This window comes from Ochotona curzoniae, unplaced genomic scaffold (assembly GCF_017591425.1).
Source record: "Ochotona curzoniae isolate NIBS_2020 unplaced genomic scaffold, NIBS_Ocur_1.0 contig_3498, whole genome shotgun sequence".
Taxonomy (NCBI): domain Eukaryota; kingdom Metazoa; phylum Chordata; class Mammalia; order Lagomorpha; family Ochotonidae; genus Ochotona; species Ochotona curzoniae.
Window position 1 is genome coordinate 40990039 of NW_024465885.1, and position 21670 is coordinate 41011708.

The 21670-nt window shown below is 40.6% G+C and overlaps 1 protein-coding gene across 1 annotated transcript; it reads right to left on the bottom strand.

Annotated features, from left to right (window-relative positions):
• Positions 1-17472: 17472 nt before the first annotated feature.
• On the bottom strand, positions 17473-18234 carry LOC121156888 (keratin-associated protein 24-1). The gene has a single exon (XM_040980870.1). The coding sequence runs from the start codon at positions 18232-18234 to the stop codon at positions 17473-17475; it is 762 nt and encodes a 253-aa protein (XP_040836804.1).
• Between the last annotated feature and the right edge of the window lie 3436 nt (positions 18235-21670).

The window sequence follows — 21670 nt, forward strand, 5'->3', positions numbered from 1 at the left end:
TAGCTCTGTAATGGAGACTGTCATATCTAGTAGCATGTTACTTAACTTCATGGCATTTTAAATTTTTATTTTTCTTCCTATTTTTGATTCTATACTGTGATTTTTCAGTTAAGGGGATGTACAGTAACTGTGAAATGGAGATTAACACATCCAGATGTGAGGATACAATGTAGTATGCATCTCTACTTCCATCTCAAAGATGGACTTGCAATGAACTTGTTTACTCTATCTGGACAAAAGGATGCTGGGCTCTCTGCCATCGTCTGTGCCCACAATGATGGACATATGACTATGTATGAAGAATTATACTTTAGTCATGATATAGGGGGTCTAGGTGGTGGGGGATAAGGTGAGGTGAGGGGATAAGGGAAATCCCAGGAGCCTCTTTAACTGTATCATAAGATGATAATAATAATACATTTAAAAAGATGTAGGATAGTCAGGAGACAAGAGGAATTTTGAGATGTGAGACATTAAATCAGACACATCAAAGTAGGGATTATCCACTCTGGCATGATACATAATGTAAATGCTATACCTGCTTTAGGGAGTAAATAACAACAGAGGGATACAAGACTGAATATACAGATGCTCGAATTAATTCTTGGGTCATTGTTCTTCCTCAGGAAAAAAGCAAATTATCATTGTGGTAGTTGGACATGGATTTGGCCATGATCAAGTTTGGCCTTCATAGTTCACAATTAGAATGGTGCTAGCATTCTCTTTCATATTTCCAATATTTAACAAAAGAAATGCTGTAACAACGACATTCCTGAAACCTTCGTCATAAATGTGACCTCCTCACACAAGAAACTGAACCTGGCAGTGAAAAACTCCTCTGTGCCAGACTGATTTATGTCTCTCCCAGCTTGGTTTTGTGCAGACCCTGGGCTGGTGCTACTGAGTCTTTTTTGGCATGGAGAGGGTAATGATCCTTCCAGGACATTTAGGAGTAAAGGCAGTGCAAACATAAATCAATGTCTCCGACCTCTCTCTCTCCCTGTTTTGGCATCAAGCCTTTCACTTTTCGTTGTCATGTTCCTAGAAAGTTCCAGAACATGTCAGCATGGCACCTTCATCAAATCAGTCATTGTATGGACAGACTGATGCACAGCAGCACATCTCGACATAAAATGTTTTAAAAAGGGAACATTAAAAAAAAAGTGTGCTCACTGAATGATATTAGATTTCACAATCACAGCAGGAGGCGAAAACCATGATCTTGGCACTAGGACTGGTTTCAGAGAAATTAGCTTAATGCAATCACACACTATTTAAAATTGTCTCAGATATTTTACAACTAATGGTGCCTCCAGGCAAGAATAATGAGAGAAAAAAAGAGCGCAAAAGTCGTGGGCGGGATGGAGGGAGAGAGAATTGTTTGTTCCTGCTCACATTGAAGTAGGATTCATCAGAGTGAGTTAGCTACAAAAATCCATGAAACGCTGTGTAAGTAGAAATGCCGGACATCGCTTCTTCTAGCTTGAGAAAGACTGCATTGTGTAAAGGCAGTTTCTTTATAGAGCCTCCTACTGCTCCCTGCTCTGTCGTGTGGTCAGGCCACGTTCTGCTACTGGACTACAAAACCTGCCGTCAGCCTTCCTTGAGTTGCTAAGGCAGGTGACTGCGTTCATCAGCATGCTAGTTTGCTCTTTCTATTTCCCAATTAGTTATTTTTACAAACACATGTTATCTCAGATTCCCCACGTGAAGAAGGAACATGCAAGTTGATAATCCTCACCAACTGTAGGAAGTTGTTTCTAAAAGTAAGTCAAACTTTTTAAGTCACTCTTTTGTAAGGTTAATATGTTATAGCTACTGAATAGTTGGCATTAGTTGGTACTTTATGATTAGCTTATCATGGCGTGTAGAGTGTTCAGTAGGGAAGTCAAGTTTGGCTGGCGTAAGGACTGGTGTTCAGCGTAGAGCTTTTACGATCTGGCCTCAGGGTTCAGGTAGGTTTTTACTACTGTGCCTTGGTACACTGCCTTACCGCAGAGGTGGAGCCGGTAAGATAGAATGACTGCAGCTCCTCAGAAATTCACTTGTGGAGGAAATTTTCATCTCCTCTGTCATTTCCTCCGATTGCCCTTTCTTGAAACACGCCTTACCATGAAAGCAAATGCAATGCTTTCAGAATAAGTTAGGTATAAAGCTTCCATTGGAAACTCTTGGCAATTTAATAATGAAGCTGAAAGAGAACTCAGTGCATTTCCCATAGCTTAATAGTTCCTTTGTGGCGTGTAATTAAAATATGCCTGTATCATTAAGGGACATTGTGAGGCTCGGAAGGATTCTGATAAGCACTTTGGGAAGGGAGTGCATACGTAAGTTGTGAGAAAACACCATAAAAGATTTTAACACAGGTTATGTCGAGAAGGAAAGAGTCATTACAAACGTTCATTAAATTCAGCCTCCTTGTTTTACTGATAGGACAGCCAAACATTGAAATGACAATATGCGGGTTGGTAATCTTGATCACGGAAATAAATAGTGGACAAACCAGCTCATGTGAACAGTCAGTGAGCTCCAAGCCTGGCCTTATCTGAGGACAAACCACTCCTCTAGTTCCCAGTAACTGCTCTGTTTTGACAACAGTGAAAGGAAAACTAATGTCGACTTTCCATAGACATGCATGTTGTTCCATGGGCCACAGTGAAAGCTTTGACTGTGGCTTCTATTTTGAAAAAAAAAAAAAAATTGAAAGACTATGCACTCAAAAACATTGACTTTTGCATGTTTGAATATGTAGGCCTCATGACATTGCTGGAATTGCTTTTCCGCTCCATGTTATTTCCCAGAGTGGCAAAACAGGAGATCATGCATGAGTGGTGAGGTTTGAGTCCTGCTCTCACCATTCCTACTTTCTGCAAAGGATCATCCTTAGAGGTGATAAAATGTGGGCCAAGTGAATGGATCTTAATCATCAATGTGAGACAACTGGATTTACTTCCTGGCTCTCATCTTGATCCTGGTTGACCCCGGATGTTATAAGCATTTAAGAAGTGAAACAGAGGGTAGGAAAATACATGCACTCTTTCTCTCTTTCTCTCTCTCCCTCTTTCTGTTTGGTTCTCTTGGTTACTGCACTTTTCAAGTGAAAAAAAAAAATCTGTATGTAGAAACATCACAGATATTTTTTAAACAACTTTGTTTCTTATAACTGTTAAACTGATTTCCCAAGGTCCCATTTAGCATCGACTGTGATAATATTCTAACCTTAACAGTTTTTTAATACTATATGTTGAATTTCTGAAACTTCTTACCAGTTGTAATGACAAAATGCTCACAATTTTCCATGTATCTGAAAATTAGGCAATGTCATAAAGAGATGTGGATTACATAGAATGCTGTTTTGCAACCCCTGAAACAACAGATATTTAGGATTGGGACTGATAGTATAGGTCTCCTAAACTTCTTGATTAGCAAAAAATGAGAACCTGCATTGGGATCCAAACAATGAAACTGGGTCTTGCACTTCAATTAGAACGGACTTGGGGCTGGAATTGAGGCTGATGTAAGCGCCATCACATGAAGCCATGGTTTCAGTGTGTGCCTCCTAGAGAAATCTCTCAGGAATCATGGTTATGAGTATCCTGTGGTGCAGCCAAGCACCCTACCTTCACACTCATTTTGCTTAGTTGGTTTTTAGACTAATGAATTCTTGTTTCTGAAATGAAAATATATAGCATCTTATTTCTGTCAACCAGAGCTATCTCACCAGTTCACTGGTATCCTTGCGATTTTTCTATTATGCTTCCATTAATATCTTATTGCAATATTCTAGTTGCCCTGAAAGCAATAAGAAATGTAGATGTTTTGTGCCTAAGGCTGGATTGCACTGTTATGGTTCAAAAATCTCCATTACCCACATTTCAAGAGAGACAAGAAAAAAAAGAAACGTATTGTAGCTAAATTGTCTCTTTTTAACAAATCATTCTCTCATTTATGCAGATGTCATACTCACTATGATTAGTATGCTCAAGCATTAAACATAAACATAAAGCCAGCTAAAGTCCTTACCTTGCACACACCGGGATCCCATATGGGTGTCTGCTCTAATCCTGGCAGCTCTGCTTCCCTGCTTGTGGCCTGGGAAAGCAGGGGAGGATGGCCCAAAGCTTTGGGACCCTGCACCCACATGGGAGACCCAGAAGAAGCTCCAAGTTCCTGGCTTCAGATCAGCACAGCTTTGGCCGTAGCAGCTAATTGGGGAGTGAATCATCAGACAGAAGATCTTCATCTCTGTCTCTTCTCCTCTCTGTATATCCGACCTTGCAATAAAAAATAAATAAATCTAAAAAAAAATTATTGTAAAAATGTATAATGCATGTGTATACATATACAGATATCTTCAAAGAACCCACTTTTTTTTTTTAAGATTTATCGCGCTGGGCCCACAACCCACTTTTTTATTCACAGAAATTCAAAATTTTTTATGAGCACATTCATAAGCTTGAGAGACAGAATTTGGAGGGTCAGATTTATTGACTTCTAGATTGAGAATTTTTTTTTAATTTAGGAATATTTTGTTTTGTTTTATGATATGGTTCCATGGGCTTTGGGGTTGTTCATGACCTTCCCCAAGGTCCCTCCCTTCTCATCCCACCCCCACCACTGATTTTACAATGGATTGTCTAGTTTAGCAGAAAGTTCAGGCTGTGAGTTTCCAAGTTAGTCATTCCGTTATGAGGACAGAAAGGGGATTTTCAGAAAACTTTAAATAACCACTTCACTTCCTCTCTCTCCCCCTTCTATCTTCCCTTTTATTCATTTTAAAAAACTGTTAATAATATATTTAGCTTCATTAGAAAAGCAAATCTACAGAGACAATTATACATAGAGAGAAGATCCTCCCTTCACTGGTTCACTCCCCAGTGGCTGCAACAGCTGCAGATGAGCTGGTCTTGAGCCAGGAACCAGGAGCTTCTTCCGGGTCTTCCATGTCGGTAAGAGTTCCAAAACCTTGGGCCATCTTCCACTGCTTTTCTAGGCCACAAAGAGTGTGCTGGATGGAAACGGGTGCAGCAGGGGCACAAGCCAATCCCCACATGGGATCCTGTCAGGTACAAGGAGAGTATTTAGCCACTGCGCTGCAATGTTGGGCCCTGTCCTTCTCTTTGTTGTCCTAATCCTTCCATTCTTGTTTTCCTAGTCCTCTCTCTTATCCCCACTCCTCGCTATCTGCCCTCATTGCTCACTGATGATGGTAGCAGACGCAAAGTGCCTTAAGGTTGAGGTTAAAAGCTCTGTAGATATAAATTCAGACGTTTTTCTTTGAAAAATTGTTCAGGCGCTTACATTCCTATCACACACTATTTTCCTTAAACCCGTGTCTATACAAGATGGATCATACAATCTCTGAGCTCTACAAATTTGTCTCCTCAATATTTTGTTTTAATTTGCATACAATTTTAAAAATAGATTTTATTTATTCAACTTCAACTGAGTGGCAGAGAGAGAGAGAGAGAGACTCAATAGCCTAAATTCCTATGATGACTGAGGTGAACCAGACAAAAGGAGGAACCAGGACTTGAACCCTGGTCTCTCACGTGGTAGCAAGGACTCAAGCACTTGAGCTATCACTTATGCTTTTTGGATTGGCATTAACAGGAAGCTGAACTGGGAGTGACTCAACCTACACACACCGATAAAGGGATGAGGATTTTCTAAACAGATACTTAACTTCTAGATCAACCCTGCCCCAAGATTGAATTTTTGATTGTTTTAGCTTATTAATTTTTATTTTTTTATATTACTTTGTAGACATTAGCCATTCTTGACTCATGTCCACTCACTCTTTTGGTCTATGTGTTGCAGGATTCCTATTATCCTAATCATCAGGCAATGACCTAGCTGAAATTAAAGTAATAAGTACACTGGATATATACTGTTCTTGGTATATTTTCTTTACATTTTGCAATTCAGAGCATCAAATACAGTGCACATGGAGTACCAGTTGGATCTAAAATAAGCTGTTCTTTCTTCATGCACTTCCCGTTCCAATATCTATGTCTTTTCCCCACGACATTAGGCTTCAAAACGTCAGAGCAAGTGTACACTCTGTCCAATACTTCCCGATTTCAAGTTAATGCACTTCCTACGTGTGCTAAACACAATGGGAGACATTTCATTGCATGTCTGATTTGCTTTATGCCATGAACACTTTAAAAATAATTACACCCTGGTTGTGTGGTACACATATTAATTAATTGTTTATTGGGATGTGGACAATCTTCTTTTAATGGTTAGCTGTGTGACTCATTTGAGAAGCATGGTTCTGGATTTCAGCAAAAGTATTCCTTATGATTAACTGGATTCCAAATGTTTAGAAATTGAAATGACTTGCAGGCACAGATACCTTATACCCCCTTATTATTATTATCATTATCATCATCATCATTATTATTATTAGACATCAAGATGTAGAAAATACCTCTGCTAAAATAAATGTTTGTGTTGGCAACCAGTCCCACAACTGCACAGTTTGATCCTTAGCAAGGCTGATCTTTCACATTCCCCCACTGGAGAGAGTAGTGGGACTGTGCACACGTGGTTAGATTGTGCAGGGAAAAGAGGGGGGAGGCCATAAATCAACATGCTCTTATGACATTTGTTGAAACTAAAGGCATCTTTTCCTTTCTAGAGGCCAAAGGAGTAAGTGATAAAAGAGATACCACAGAGTTCTAATGAGAAAAATCTTTACTTATAGGAAGTAGTAGCAATTGAAAGGTTATCCTGTAAGTACATTGAAGAAGAAGACACAGAATCTAGATTCTGGTTCTGCCTTTCTCCTAATCAGCTGTTGTATCTTAGATTCTTATTCTAAATGACATTTTCAACAGGAAAGAAAGGACTGTAAAGCTAGTTGAGTGCGAACATCTCATCACATTTCTTAAAGATGTATTAATTTAAAAGGCAGAATAAAATGGAAGGAAAAATAGAGAGAGAGAGATCTTCCTCCTTTTAGCCATAACAGCCAGGCTGAGGCAAGAAGCCAGGAACTCTATCCTGGTCTCCCATGTGGGCAGCAGAAGGGCCAAGTTCTTCTGTGTCTTCCTAGGTGTGTTAGTAGGAAGCTGGATGGGAAATGAAGCAGCCAGGATTTTTAAACATGTGAGGCTGGCGGTGGTTTAACAAATTATATTACAATGCCAGCTCCATCTTCATTTTTTTTCATGAGATTTATTCATTTATCTGAAAGTCAGTGTAACAGAGGGCGTGTGAGATCTTCTATCTGCTGGTTCACTTCCCAAATGGCCTCAATGGTTAGAGCAGGACTAGGTCGGGGCCCTGAACCTCCAACTCCAGCATGATCATACACAAAACGTTGGCCCTCATCTTCATTTTTAAGACTGAGTAGTCTATGTTGAACTGCGGCCTTAGGTGCTGTGCCAGGGCAGTTTATGTCCTGTCATTGTGGATTGCCAGAATTCCCTAACTTCATAAAGTCAGAGAGGATTAAACTTTACATTCTATAAGTGCCCAATTCTGGATTAAAACCCCGATTCTCCAGCAGATCACTCTGCCATGCTTGTGGTATACAAATCTTGAACAAAGTAATATTTGATGTTTTTCCTTGCATGTGTCAATCAATATATATATATGTGTGTGTATACACACATATGTGTAGATTCCTATATATACAGATATACATGTATATATATGTGTGTGTGTGTATCAAATTTACCCAGGATTCACATTCCACCCACTTCTCACACAAAATCTAGATCTAGGCTATTTCCCAGTTGGAGAGAAAAGAGCTTGAAAGTTTCTAAGCAAACAGATTGTTAGACAAGAGGGGAAGTTCTTGTTCCAAAGTGTAACTTGATTCTTAGCACTTGCACAACCACTGACCAAGAATTCATGATCATCACAATGCATATTCTCTTGGTCTTACTGGTTCTGGACTTAGAATTGTTGTTGTTTATTTCATTTTTAAAAAGCTGTGAATTTGGTATCTATTATTTAGAAAAACAAACTTTGACAACATACTTTTTTAACACTAAAAAAATAGCTTTAATGCTAGTGGTTCATCTCATAAACAATTTAACAGGCACTTGAGACTGAGCAGCTCCATGTCAGCATAGAACAAGCACTTCCTCACTCCCTGGGCTGTGGAGTTCAGATCAACACTGTACAGCCAAAACCCTGCTGGCATACTGAACTCCCACCGCCCTCAGCAAGGGGTTGATGGTTCAGAGTGTCCATACGCGCGCACACACACACATACATCTTTGTTGAAACAAAATAATTTGGCGCAGAAGATTTCATGCAGGAAAAAGTGGGGCTCCTGTTCATTGCATTTTCAGATGGGTGTCTTATGTGGTCTACCAGCTGAACATAAGAGGGACATCGGGAAAAGAAGGTACCTACAACTACAAATCAAAAAGGTACACAGTAGAGTACATGCTGCCCACTTGAGGCTCTCTCTCTGTGTCTCTCTCCTGGCACAGATATGCTGATATATTTGCTGGCCAATGGTCTACCTGGCAGGTCAGGTTCACAGGGGCCAACCTCACCCACCCCAGCCCCACCCACCCCCATTTCTGTAGGATGATACTTTGGGGTGAAGCCGTGTTGGCCTAGTTGTCATGTTCAGAATCAGAATCCGGTGTCACTGTCTGATATCTGAGCCCTGTAGATTTCTCACCTGCCCCAACCCTGTCTATAACCTACTGCCATAGGACCCTGGTAAGCAGGATACCCACCACATGGGAGAGAAATGGGATTGGGGCACCCTTCTCTGTGGATGTCCTTCTTGCTTCCTCTCATTTTGTTTATTATTCCATAAACAGTTTAATAGTGACAGGATCAGGGCAGCCATGAAGCTCTGGCTCTCAGAGACTCAATCTTTGCACACACAGTATTCTAAAGAGGCTGGTCGCATCTTCTTGGTGTACCTCTGGAAACTGTGACATGTGAGATTCTCAAGACATGAAAGTGGCAGCTCTGGGCATCCTTTAATGAGACTAAAGCCAGAAAGGATCTGAACTGGTTCCCCAAAATCCACACTGTAGACTTCCAGCATTGACTCGGTACTCTTCAGATTGCCCATCAGTGGTGCCCTGGTTCCCCTGAATCCTACAGACAGACCTCTGCTGGGGACGTATATGGACCCCTGCTGGCCTAAGCAAATCGAGGTGACTCTAAAGCCTCACTGAACTTGGGAGCCTCAGGGCCTCTCAGAGGAACAGAGGGGGTCTGGAGGTGTACCAAGATTCAGGTGGCCCAGGGAAGAGTAAGCTTTGTGGCACTATGATGTGCACCTAAAGCTCTTGGGTAGCTTAACTCTCTATGTCCCAGGGTCTCCAAGTGTGAACTGCACTGGAGGATGTCACATAGTGGCTAGACTGAACAGACACGGACTGTACAGGACACCTGTACCAGGGTACACAACATCTGAAGGGAGGCAGTCACTGCACTGTAGCATGCATACAGGAATGATGACAAGTGTCTCTGTTCCAGAAAAATCTCAGCCCTTTTCTTTCCTGTATGGGATCTGGTACAGCACCAACTGTCATGTGCTGTGGGCCTGGCTCTTGGGAGGAAGTGGAAAGGAGGTGTGCCACATCAGACCCACCACATCCAGAGAAGACTGGCTATGTTAGGCAAAGCAGACTAGAGTTACCCCGTTCATAAATCCACAAAGACACAAGAAGCACCAGCCTGGCTCCCAATCAGTAGGACCAACACATGGATAAATAGTTTAGATAAGTAGCTTAGTTCTGAGGGCAAAGTCCACACACGGGTAGCCCAGCAGCAGCAGTCATCGATGCATGAATACCTTGAACTGGAATTCCAACAGGGTGCACATGCCCAGGTGCTGCAGTCAGGAGAGTGTGGTCAGCACATCCCAGAGCGTGACCACAAAGAGGTTCCTGCTGACACAGAACAGGAAGAACACAAAGTAGTACAGCCAGTGTGTGTCTTCACAGTCTTCATATGCACTTCACAGTGGTGTTGGTGCTTGTCAGGTCACAGGTGCACATGGTCCTGCATGCCTTGGGCAAGCAGGTAGTGGGTATGCGTTGGAAGGACTCATTTGCCACGGTTTTAACATGACTAATGTTTTGCACAGAGATAAATTGAACAAATTGTCCAGGGAGTGATTAGCATGGTGTCATGGTCACCTAGGCATGGAGGCAAAAGCCTCAGAGGGGCATAGTCCCATAGGGGCACTGGCATCCAGCAGTATGAGACAGGTAGGCAAGGCTATGAACCTGGCTGTGGGCTCTGCCATCCTTCAGGGCTCTGGTGGTGGAATAACAGAAGCATGATTCTGCATCAGTGTGGGTTCAGCCATTGTGCATCCAGGGCTGAAGCCAGCAGGCAGGGGGAGCTTTAGCAAAATTCTCTATAGTAAATATCAGAATTCAAGCATGGGAACTGTTGCACAATGTGTTAAGCCCCTGTTAGCATACACACATTACACAAGGGATTGCCTGACCTTTGAGTCCTGATTCTGCTTCTGATTCAGCTTCCTGTCTTGAGCACCCTGGGTGATTGTGTATACTGCCTTCATTCCTTCAGGATCTGCCACCCAGATGGGAGACCTAAGTGGAGTCCCTGGTCTTGCTGTAGCCTCTGCTACCATGGGCACTGTGGTTGTGAACCAGTGAATGGATAGAATATTTTCATTCTCCCTCTCTCTCTCTTTCTCTCTCTCTCTCTCTCTCTCTCTCACACACACACACACACACTACATTGATAAACCTGAAAAATTCATAATTTAACTGTAAAGGATTATATGCTTTTGAGTACATAAAAGCAAGGTCAATGCCTGTGTTTAAATAGCTCCTTTTGTAAATGTGCAGGACTCTGAAGTGAGAATATTTGATAATAGTATCACCCAGAGCTTTCAGGTCTCAAGACAATAAGGCACATAGAACAAAGGCAAGATTTGAGTTTCCATTTTCTTCTGATCTGTCAGTGACATGGCTGTAGACAGGCAGCTTGTTGATGTTCTGGGCCCCAGCTGTCAATCAGATTAAGTTAACAGATAAAAAGAACAAGCAAGGTGAACACAGTGAATGGTTGAAGACCAAAGATAATCCTATTAGTTCTGAGACAATTTGTACACTTATTTGATCAATGATTCACCTGCACTTCTGATGTACTTCTGAAGCAAACATGATTTCAGCAGGTGCATGCGATGGTGGAAATTGTAACAAGAGCAGTGCAACACTGCAGTTCATGAATAAACACAGAGCCACATGATTCTGAAATATTCTCTCTCTCTGTTGGGACTGACAACATGGTTAATTGACCTGTCAGGTAGGACTACTTCTCATTGCAGTATTCCTGGTAGATGTCATTTATTTCTCAAGTCACACAGTGTATGATGAGTCTGTGGAACAACAAGTTTAAAAACCTATGAACTTTCATTTTAGTCTTAGGAATCATGTAGATTTAATGGAGCCACAAGAAAATTCTATGTACGGAGGCAGTGTTCAGAAAGATAGTAATCATCAATAGAATTTCATGATGACAGAAAGAGATAGCATGACAATAACACTGTGGATTAAGGCCTTTGATGGCGAGCTCAATGTAGTAGTGTTGCTGGCATTTGAACTTTATTTTATATATACTAATTATCAAAACACAAACTATCATGTACATAGATGATGACAGACATCCATCATTTATTAAATATAGTGTGTTAAATAAATCCCAGGGTTATTTTTATTTGATTGATAGCACTGGACAGTAAGTAAACATGTACTTCCCCCAATGCACTGCTTTCCTTGCTGTGTGTAAAAGAAAGAATGAGAAAACATAGTTTTTAAAATTTTTCATGACTGTGGAAAATGGCATTTTTTACTTTGATTTATCATTTATTATTTTGATTTTTATTATTTTCCATGATACAGTTTTGTAGGTCTAGGGATTCCCCCATCCCCATCGTCATCTAGCCTCCATTTTCCTGTTAATATTACAATAGTATACATTTCCAGCAGCAGTCACAAGGCAGAAGTCAGGAACTAGAAACTATGTCCGCGTCTCCCTCAGGGGCCCAGGAATTTACAACTGGAACAATCACGCATATTGACAGGAGGCCTGATTTGAAGAACAGTCATAAGGAGGACTGGACGTCAGGCACTGTAATGTGAGAAGTAGGGGTCCCAGGTGATTCATTAACCAACTGTGCTGCATTGCCCCTGCGGCATTTTTATTATGTTTTGCATGATGGTGTTGTTGACATGGTGTTGTTTTTCTTCTAGAGAAGCATAGGTGTGTCCATGTATATGTATAGTGTTTATATTCATATATATGAGAGCATATTTTAAACTTTTTATGTATTTGATATGAAATATTAATATGGTATATATGCAGATGAATATACATAAAATATGATGTGTGTACCTACGTATAAACATGGTACATAACACACAAAATATTTATTTTGGGTTTCTGGTTATGCGTACAATGTTGTGTCATCTTGAGTTTTATATTTTACTAACTCTTTTAGTTTCATAATATAACTTTTACCATACTAATTCATCTGGGACGATGATGATGGAATTATGTAACCTTTAACATTGTTGTAAAGTATTTCTTTCCTTTTAAGATTATTTATCTATTTCAAAAGCAGTGTTACACGGGCCTGGTGCCATGGCCTAGCAGCTGAAGTTCTCGCCTTGAATGCACCAGGATCCCAAATGGGTACCACTTCATGTCCTTGCTGCTCCACATCCCATCCAGCTCCCTGCTTGGGGTCTGGGAATGTGCTCAGTCGAGGACGACCCAAAACCTTGGGACGCTGCACCCATGTTGGAGACCTGGAAGAAGTTCCTGGCTCCTGACTTCAGCTTTGGATCAGTGCAGCACCAGCAGTTGTGCTGACTTTGTAATGAAAATAAAATAAATTTTTTAAAAAGGCAATTTTACAGATACAGATCTTGAGCCACCAGTCCTCTCCCCAGGTGGCTGTGTTGACTGGAGATGGACTGGTCCAAAGCCAGGATACAGCAGCTTCTCCTTTCCCAGGTGGCAGCCCCCTAGCACGCAGGCCATCTTCTGCCACTTTCCCAGGCCATAAACAAGCAGCTGAACTGGAAGTGGAGCAGGGAGATTCCAACCAGAACCCCTATGAGATGCTGATGTGATAGGCAGCAAATTGCTACACTACTGGGATAGCCACACTACAAAATATTTCTTAGCATGATTAGATTACAATTGAATTTATAATTTTCCATTGGTTGGCACTAGCATTGTTCTCAAACAGTACTGAAGCAGTTCGGTAACACATCTATGGCATCACTCAGTGACAGGAGACGCATGCCAAGATCCACAGTGGATGCTTGAAGTTGCAAATGGCGTCAAACACTGCATAAACTATTTTTCTCATAGGTTGTCAACCTACGCTGAAGTTAATTCATAAATTAGGCACCAAAGGAGATTAATAACTAGCAATAGAACAATTGATATGTTGGTAATGAAGTATACAGATATCAATGCATTACCATTATTCTATGACTATAGTACAATGGAATATATATGACAATGTATCAATGTGTTTTTTTTTTCAGTAATTTTACACAGCTTTTTCTTACTTTTTTCTAATGCTTACAGGAAAAATCCAGTAGGAATATGGAAAGTTTTCCTGCGCCCTATCACTCCCACCCTTATGCGCCATTTTGCTTTATTTTAATTACTAGATGAGATTTTATATTATAAGCAGAAATTTAATTTTATTTTACTATATTCAGAAGCTTTTCATTTAATAACTATTGTTTATTAGTTCATTCTCATTTAAAATAATGTCTACTCAGGCCCAGCATGGTAGCCTAGTGACTAAAGTCCTCGCCTTGAAAGCACCAAGATTCCAGTTCTAGTCCTGGTGTTCTTGCTTCCCATCCAACCCCATGCTCTTGGCCAGTGAAAACAATTGAGGATGCCCCAAAGTCCGGGCCCTGTACCCACATGCGAGACCCAGAAGAAGCTTCTGGCTCCTCGCTTTGGATTACCTCATCTATGACCATTGTGACCACTTGGTGAGTAAACCATCAGGCAAAAGCTCTTTCTCTCTGTCTCCTCTCCTTTCTGTATATCTGATTTTTCCAATTAGAACTAAACCCACACAGTTGGTTATATCTATATTTATATCTATGTCTATACCCATGTGCTTTGTTTGCCTCACTTGATCACAGCTCTTTTCAAATGTTTTTACCATCCCACCCTCCTTTTCTCAGTCTCTAGTCATTCATTGTTCAACAATCACTCCAGTGCCAGTTCTTAGACGAAGTACTCCCTTATCCTTAGAGTTATAAGTCATCTACCTTCCTTTACCAGAAGCTCTAAAATTATTCTTTTTTATTTTAAAGATTTATTTGTTTTTATTGGAAAGGCAGATATACAGAGAGGAGAGACAGAGAAAGATATTCCAGCCGCTGATTTACTCCCAAAGTGGTTGCAATGGCTGGATTTGAGCAAATCTGAAGGCAAGATCTTGTTCTGGGTCTCCTGCATCAGTACAGGGTCCAAAGGCTTTGGACCATCCTCTACTGCTTTCCCATGCCACAAGCAGGGAGCTGGAAGGGAAGTGGAACAGCCAGGACATGAACCAGTGCCCATATGGGATTCTGGCAAATGCGAGGTAAGGTCTTTAGCCATTAGGCACTGGCACTGGCCTTACCTTATTCTTAAAATTGTTGGGATAGTATTATGTTTGTTTCCATGCATTACTCTATTACTCTATACTACTTGAAAATAAGTTCTTTACTTTTTTTTTTAAGTTTGTTTGTTGGAAAGGCAGATATACAGAGAGAAAGAGAGACAGAGAAGATCTTTCATCTGCCAGTTCGATCCCCAAGTAGCCACAATGGCTGGAGGTGAACCAATCTAAAGTCAAGAGTTAGAAGCTTCTTCTAGGTCTTCCACATGGGTGCAGCTTCCCTAGGCTTTGTTCCATCCTTGACTGCCTTCCTAGACCAGAAACATGAAGCTGGAAGAGAGGTGGAGTAGCCAGATACAAACTGGCATCCATATGGGATCCAGGCACATGTAATGTGAGGGCTTTAGACACTAGGCTGCATGCTGTGCCCAGGATCTGCTCTTTTTTTTTTTTAAGTTTATTTTTATCTATTTGAAAAAGAGTGCAGAGAAATAGAGATGAAGACAGTGAGAGAGTGTGAGAGTGAGTAAGAGAGAGAGAGAAAGAGAGAGAGGAAGAGCTTCCCCTCCATTCTTGTCCATTTTCCCCAAATTCCCAGGCACCCAGATTTTGCTTGGACCAGGTGCCTGAGAATCCATGCACATGTCGCAACGGTCAATAGGGACTGATGTACTTGAAATATTATCTACTGTTTCTAGGACACATGCAGGCAAGAAACTGAAATTAGTGTAAAGTCACTGGGACTTGAGCCAAGCACTGAGATATGAAATGGGGTATCCCAGCATTGCAGTTGAACCAGCTGTGCTCAGGGTCTTCCCTAGAATCTGCAAATTTTGTAGTCCCTAAAGACTTCTACTCCATGATTCTAAAACATTTCTCCTTTAAATTTCGCAAACAGAAACAATTCATATTTAGTTTGCATTGCACCATTGTCACCTGAATCACACAAAACTTATTTTCAAATACTAAAACGATTTTCTTATTTTAAAGGAATTGAAATGGCCCTATATGGAAGTGGATGACTGCCAAGGACAGTGACATTTGTCTCAATACAAGGCAAACATTTTCAGCAGATACAGTGCTCTGAAAATGGAATGAATGCTTGAAGGAGTGACTTGATGGTGCCCAGGCTGGTTGAAACATAAGCAGTGCATTGATATTTCTTCAGAAGACTCTCTTGTGCACAAAAAGCCTACTGAATGCACAACTAAAGTACCAACTGCGTTTGCCAACTTTGTAAACTATAATTTTGCTTATTAACTCTATTTTGGTGATCCTTTCACAATCTTCTATTCTGCATTTATACTTTCATCATCAGGAGCTATTTTAATTTGCCTTTAAATATTAGTTTTTTACTTACCACAAGGTGTAGCATATGTAGTATGTTATTTTTAACCCTAAGATAGATGGCTTTATTTCCATTTTTGGATGGGAACTTGTGGAGGAGTTCACAATTGAATCTATTGAATCTATTCAACTGTCAGTCTTCACCTACAACACCAATAATTACACATACTGCTCAGAAACATACATAAATTTAATGCATCACACGCATTTTATTCAACTGACTCATTGTACAAATGTTTCACTAATTTTCATGTCAATATCAATTCCGAAGGGAAATACAATCAGTGTGCTTTGCAAACAGAACAAAACAAGACAAAAAACCCTGGGATTCCTTTCATATCCTGTAAATGTAAAACAGCATCTCAAAGTTATCCGAGAGAGAGGGAGAGAGAGAGAAGGAGACAGAGAGAGAGAAAGGGGGAAATAGGGAGGGTGGGAGAGAAGAAAGAAAAGATGCACAAGGGGAATGTTATCATTCTCTTTGAGTTTTTTATGCAAATTACATTGACTTGTTTAAAAAGTAAAATCAAAAGGAAAGCAAACGATGTGGGAACATTGTAAGAAAAACTGTGGCCTTCTTCTACCTTCTTATTTTTAAATTTAGATTATAAGCTAAATGAAGAAATAATGTTTCAACAGTTATGCATACAGTTCAGCACATGGGTTAACTAGATTGAGTGTGAAAACAAAGCACAAAGAAAACCATTGTTTTTCAGGTAGAAATGCGTTTACTATCCAAGAACTAGGCATGTTTCCAAAACCAGAATGTAGCAATCTAGCAGGGATAGACTAACCATGACGTATCTACAAGAGTATTTTATCATTTTTGCAGCAAATAATTTATGTTTCATCTTCTTCCAAAGTTTATCCCATGCAGTGTGAGCAAGAGTCAGTTGCCAGTCAATTCTGCGTCTGATGCCTTCATTGAGACATTAGCTGAAGTCTTCTGTTTTTGAGTTCCAGACAGCCTTTGTCATTTGCATTTGGCTTCAATCAGTTTAGCAAGGAATAAATAGCACAGTTCATTATGTTTAAGATAATGTTATCTCTTAGTACAGGAACAGTAAGATTCTCCTTAGGTAGCTGACAAAACTATTGATTAGAAAATAAGACCTACTGAAAGAACTGAAGTAAGCACTCAAAACAAGGTGTCCCCATCTACCAAGCAAAGGGAGCTGATGATCATAATGGTAAGCAAGTAACAATGATGCCCACAGTAAGAAGGCTAATAATGCTTGCGTGTCATGTGGAGTCTCTTCAGTTGAGTACGCTGTAACTTCAGAAATACCCACAGGACTGGTCGTCCACAGAGCTTACTAGAGAGTATTAGCAAAGCAATCAGATAAAAGCTGGCTGGTGGTAATGGTTTTGGTGAACAAGACCTGGAGTTGTATATCAGTCTAATGTGCTGTAGTTGTTGAGATGCATAAGAAAATTGACAGAATGACAGTAGAGTGTGCCCCCCACCCGTTGAGCAATTTCCAGCTCCTATGAATTCTGTACGTTGGTCAATAACAATTCAGAGGTCTGCTCCCACTGCATAAATATCTCAGTGGTGGAAACGTACTGGGTATACAGCTCAGGGACCGGAAGTTTCCAAATGAATAGTTCAGAGGTCGGCAGCTTGTAAACCCATAACTTGGATACCGGCATTTACTCGTTAAGTAGCATTGGGGTTGATAGCTGCTAGCAAAAGAGCATGATGGTGAGAAGCCACTGGGGATGAAGCCAAGATTTTGGTATGCTCTAAACCCCAAACTACCCAGTCTGCAGTAATTTCGAGGCAGGAGACTCTTGTGTGAGCTGCTAAATTGCCCGAAGCAGTTCGAGTCATGGTGAAGTGTCTGGCAGGCTTTGGATGCACACTGAGCTCGTGTGTCGCAGCTGGATACATACCCTTTAGCATTAATGCCTGGGTTGCAGCTTGGGCTGGGTTTGCTGTTGGTGATTTCACAGGCCGTGATGACTGGGCCCGCTGATGGTGGGTTGCAGGACCCACGGGAGTTGGATAGATCACAGCTTGCTGTGCAGGGCGTAGGTTCACAGCTTGGAGAGTTGCAGCTTGGTGCTTCACAGTAGGATTCCTGGCAGTGATCTAGGAGCCAGAGATTCCCTTGACAGCTACTGGGTAAGCAGAGTCCAAAGGCAGGGCTTACTTCATTGGAAGAAAGAGCAGCAGAAGACGTTACCGGAATGTAACAATGTGGGGGGTAGGACGAGGCACCACAAGCTGCAGGATAGCCAAGAAACGGCATGGTGCCTGAATACATGTCAGCAGCGGCAGGTGAGCAGGTATGGTGTGGCTGTGGCCGAAGGACATTTATATATCCCCTGGGGATTCCCAGGAGCCTCTCTGATGCTCTTCCTTCTTTCTGTGCTATTGTGGGGGGGGGGGCGGGAAACACACACCAACATCTTATTAGAGTGTTGTTTTGCCACAGCTGCGGATGTCTTCACACTCACAGAAAAAATATTTTGCTGCTTCAAAGTACGCATCATTACCGCTTTAGCATCACCCGTCCCTCAGCACCTGTGAACCACAGCTTTGGCAAACAGTGATTTCAATGTTAATGGGTGAACTCTTCGTCTGTCAACTAGCAGTTAACAAGAGTACGTGTGTCTTTGGACTTTTGCAGCATGGCTATTAAGAGGTTAACAAGCATATATATAAAGCAAGTAAGATATACTTATCCAATCTATTGACAACTGAAAAAGATTACAGAATTTCATCCTATCCTCTAAGAGAGGATAAAGAATTGACCTATCAAGCCTAAGAATTGATTTCCCCCAAATTTACTGCATTTTTCCTACCACATGGTAGTGACAACTTCTCAACTGATATTTTTGCAGAATTCCATATGGAGACTCACAGCAACTCTGGTATATTCAGTGAACCACAACAGGATTTTTAAAAAGAAAAAGAAAAACAAAAGCACTTATTCCCAAGGGTCGTGGTTGCTAAGCAACCAGAGTTTCAATGAATTTCTTTTCTTGAAGAGTTTCTGCCACATGTAATATCAAAAAAATCTAGTAATTGTACACTCCTAGTTGACAAAGATTACACATCCATTGTCTCTTCTGCAACCCAGTTGTTATGAGTACATATTTTCTTCATTATTTCTCAGATATAGTTTACTCTTGATTTGTTTTCTTTTACACATAGACTTTCTTTCATTGATATATTGAAGAATGTAGTTACTTATAGTGTGTGTCAATGAAAAGGAATGACTATAAAGTTTTTAATTTTTTGTTTGAATAACCGTTACGGTTCTTACAATCACTGCATGTTTTTAGTAACACTTTGTACTCCTTAGGATGAAGGCTGAAGAACATTTTATTTCTTAAGATTTTACTAAAACTGGAGAATTGACATTTTGTTCATACATATGTATAAGTATATACACATTTGTGTAATAAGTCATAGCCTCACTGAATTGAAAATAGCAATGTGTTTATTAAAAGTGTTACATTCAGTACCAACTGCTGCAGGCAGAATGAGATGAAAGGATCTTTAGAGAAGACAACTATATTTTCCTGGCTTCTCAGTTACATGTTTAAAACACACATCAAAATAAACCTACAAAGATTTCTCCGACTTGTTTTTTAAGCTAAGCTTTCTGACTGCATTTCTCAGCATTTATCTTGTAATAAAGGTGATGAAAAATCAATTCTTTATTTTGTTACCCCGTAGAGTTTGTCTCAGGTGAAAAGGGTCAGGGTGATGGAAGAGTATTTTTAGCAAATTGTTTAGCTCTGCGGAGCCCTGGTATTTTTTGCAGGAAATTTCAGTCTGGAGGTAGGGAGATAGGAAAGCAGATACAAAAAACAGCTGGTGGCCAACTTTCCAGTAAGTTCTCAAATCTAGGATGCAAGCCAAAGCACAGAACATAACAAAATTTCATTTCTGCTTCTATTAGCCACACCACAGCTACCTCAAGCCTTTTATTTTAGTTTCCTTGTAGGAAGTTTGAGAAAAAACATAACACATAGCAGAGTGAATCGGTCAGCTGTGAAGCCACATGTTTCCTTTTGATCTCAGTATTAAATGAGGAGATATCGACAAGAGTATGTCCAACAAATTAATATATTCCAATCATGAGGACCAGCAACAGGATTAAACTTTTGATAGGACAATATTCTAAATATTTAAACACTAGAATTTGCAGAGTCAATTCCACTCACTTCGTCAGTGCTTTTTAAGACAACAGAACTTGTTTCTTAGGTACAATTCTAAGGTCATCACACTTTTCCCTTTCTTATCCTATCTCAGTCCAAATGTTTCTTCCTTTACTTTTTCTCTTTTCATTTGCTTTTACATTTTCTTATTGATTCAGGATGCCAAAATTACACGTAATCAAACCCCCATTCACTCCACTGTTTTCTATGAATGACACGGCCACAGAGTTCCCTTCAACTTCATCTTCAAAAAAGAATGAGGAGGCAGCATGAATGACAGAGTGAATTTCAGGTTCATTACAGGAGCTCCAGCAGGCAGTAAGGGTGATTGTGATGTGGGAGGCTTCAGAGAAGCATAAACACCACCCCGTTTTCACTTAATCACTAAGAGAAAAATTACTTTCATTAATTTCCCTATTTTGAATGATTCTATGTTTAGAAGGTTGAATATAATCTCTAAATCCACCTACTAAAGATGCCTCCTTTAAAAAAAAGATGTATTTATTTTTATTGGAGAGTCAGATATACGGAGAAGGAAAGACAGAGAGGAAGATCTTCTGTCCATTGATTCACTCCCCGAGTGACCGCAATGGCCAAAACTGAGCTGGTCTGAAGCCAGGAGCCAAGAGCCTCTTCCGGGTTTCCCATGTGCAGGCTGAATTCCAAGGCTTTGTGCCATCCTCGACTGCTTTTCCAGGCTACACACAGGGAGCTGGATGGGAAGCAGGGCTGACAGGATTAGACAAGGCACCCCCCATGGTATCCCAGCATGTGCAAGGTGAGAACTTTAGCCACCAGGCCATTGTACTGGGCCCAAGATGCCCTCTCCTAATGTGGGCAACATCTGAATGGTACCTTACATAGTCAAAGGGACTTTATGTGCTTGATCAAGGAACTGGGCTGGGCATTGCCTACAGGACGAGTACTAGTAATAAGAAGACTTTAGAACAAGGAGATAGGAGATTATGTCACAGACAAAGCAGAGCTTGGAGTATTCAGGCACAAGTCAAGAAGGCCAGCAATGCCTGGAACATGTAAGAAACATGGAATCAATAGATTTTCTCCTGGAAAATGCAGAAGCAATTGTCCCTACTGACACCTTGATTTTAGGTTCTTAGCACTGACTTTGGACTTCTGTCATTCACATTTGTAAGGGAAAGCACTTTTGTTGTTGTAAGCCATGATATTTTGTGTTACAATTGTTAGAACAGTCGTAGGAAATTTATTCACTGTCAGCAAAATACTGACAAATGGAACAGCTATTCCTTATGTAGCTTGAGGAGTTTATGTTCTAGGCCTACGGTGAGCTTTAGTTTCAAGTAATAGAATTTCTTGCCATCAGATAATTCAGAGAACTACTCATGCCATTTGGGGAATAAAAAACCAACTCTCTTTAATGACCCAGTAGCTTCTTTTCAACTCATTAAAAAAGAACTATGGAACAAAGGCCAAGGTTAAAGTCATTTCTGGTAAACAGAGAAGATCAAAGAATGCTAAATTTTTCAGCAAGTGGATCTTTAAGAACATAAT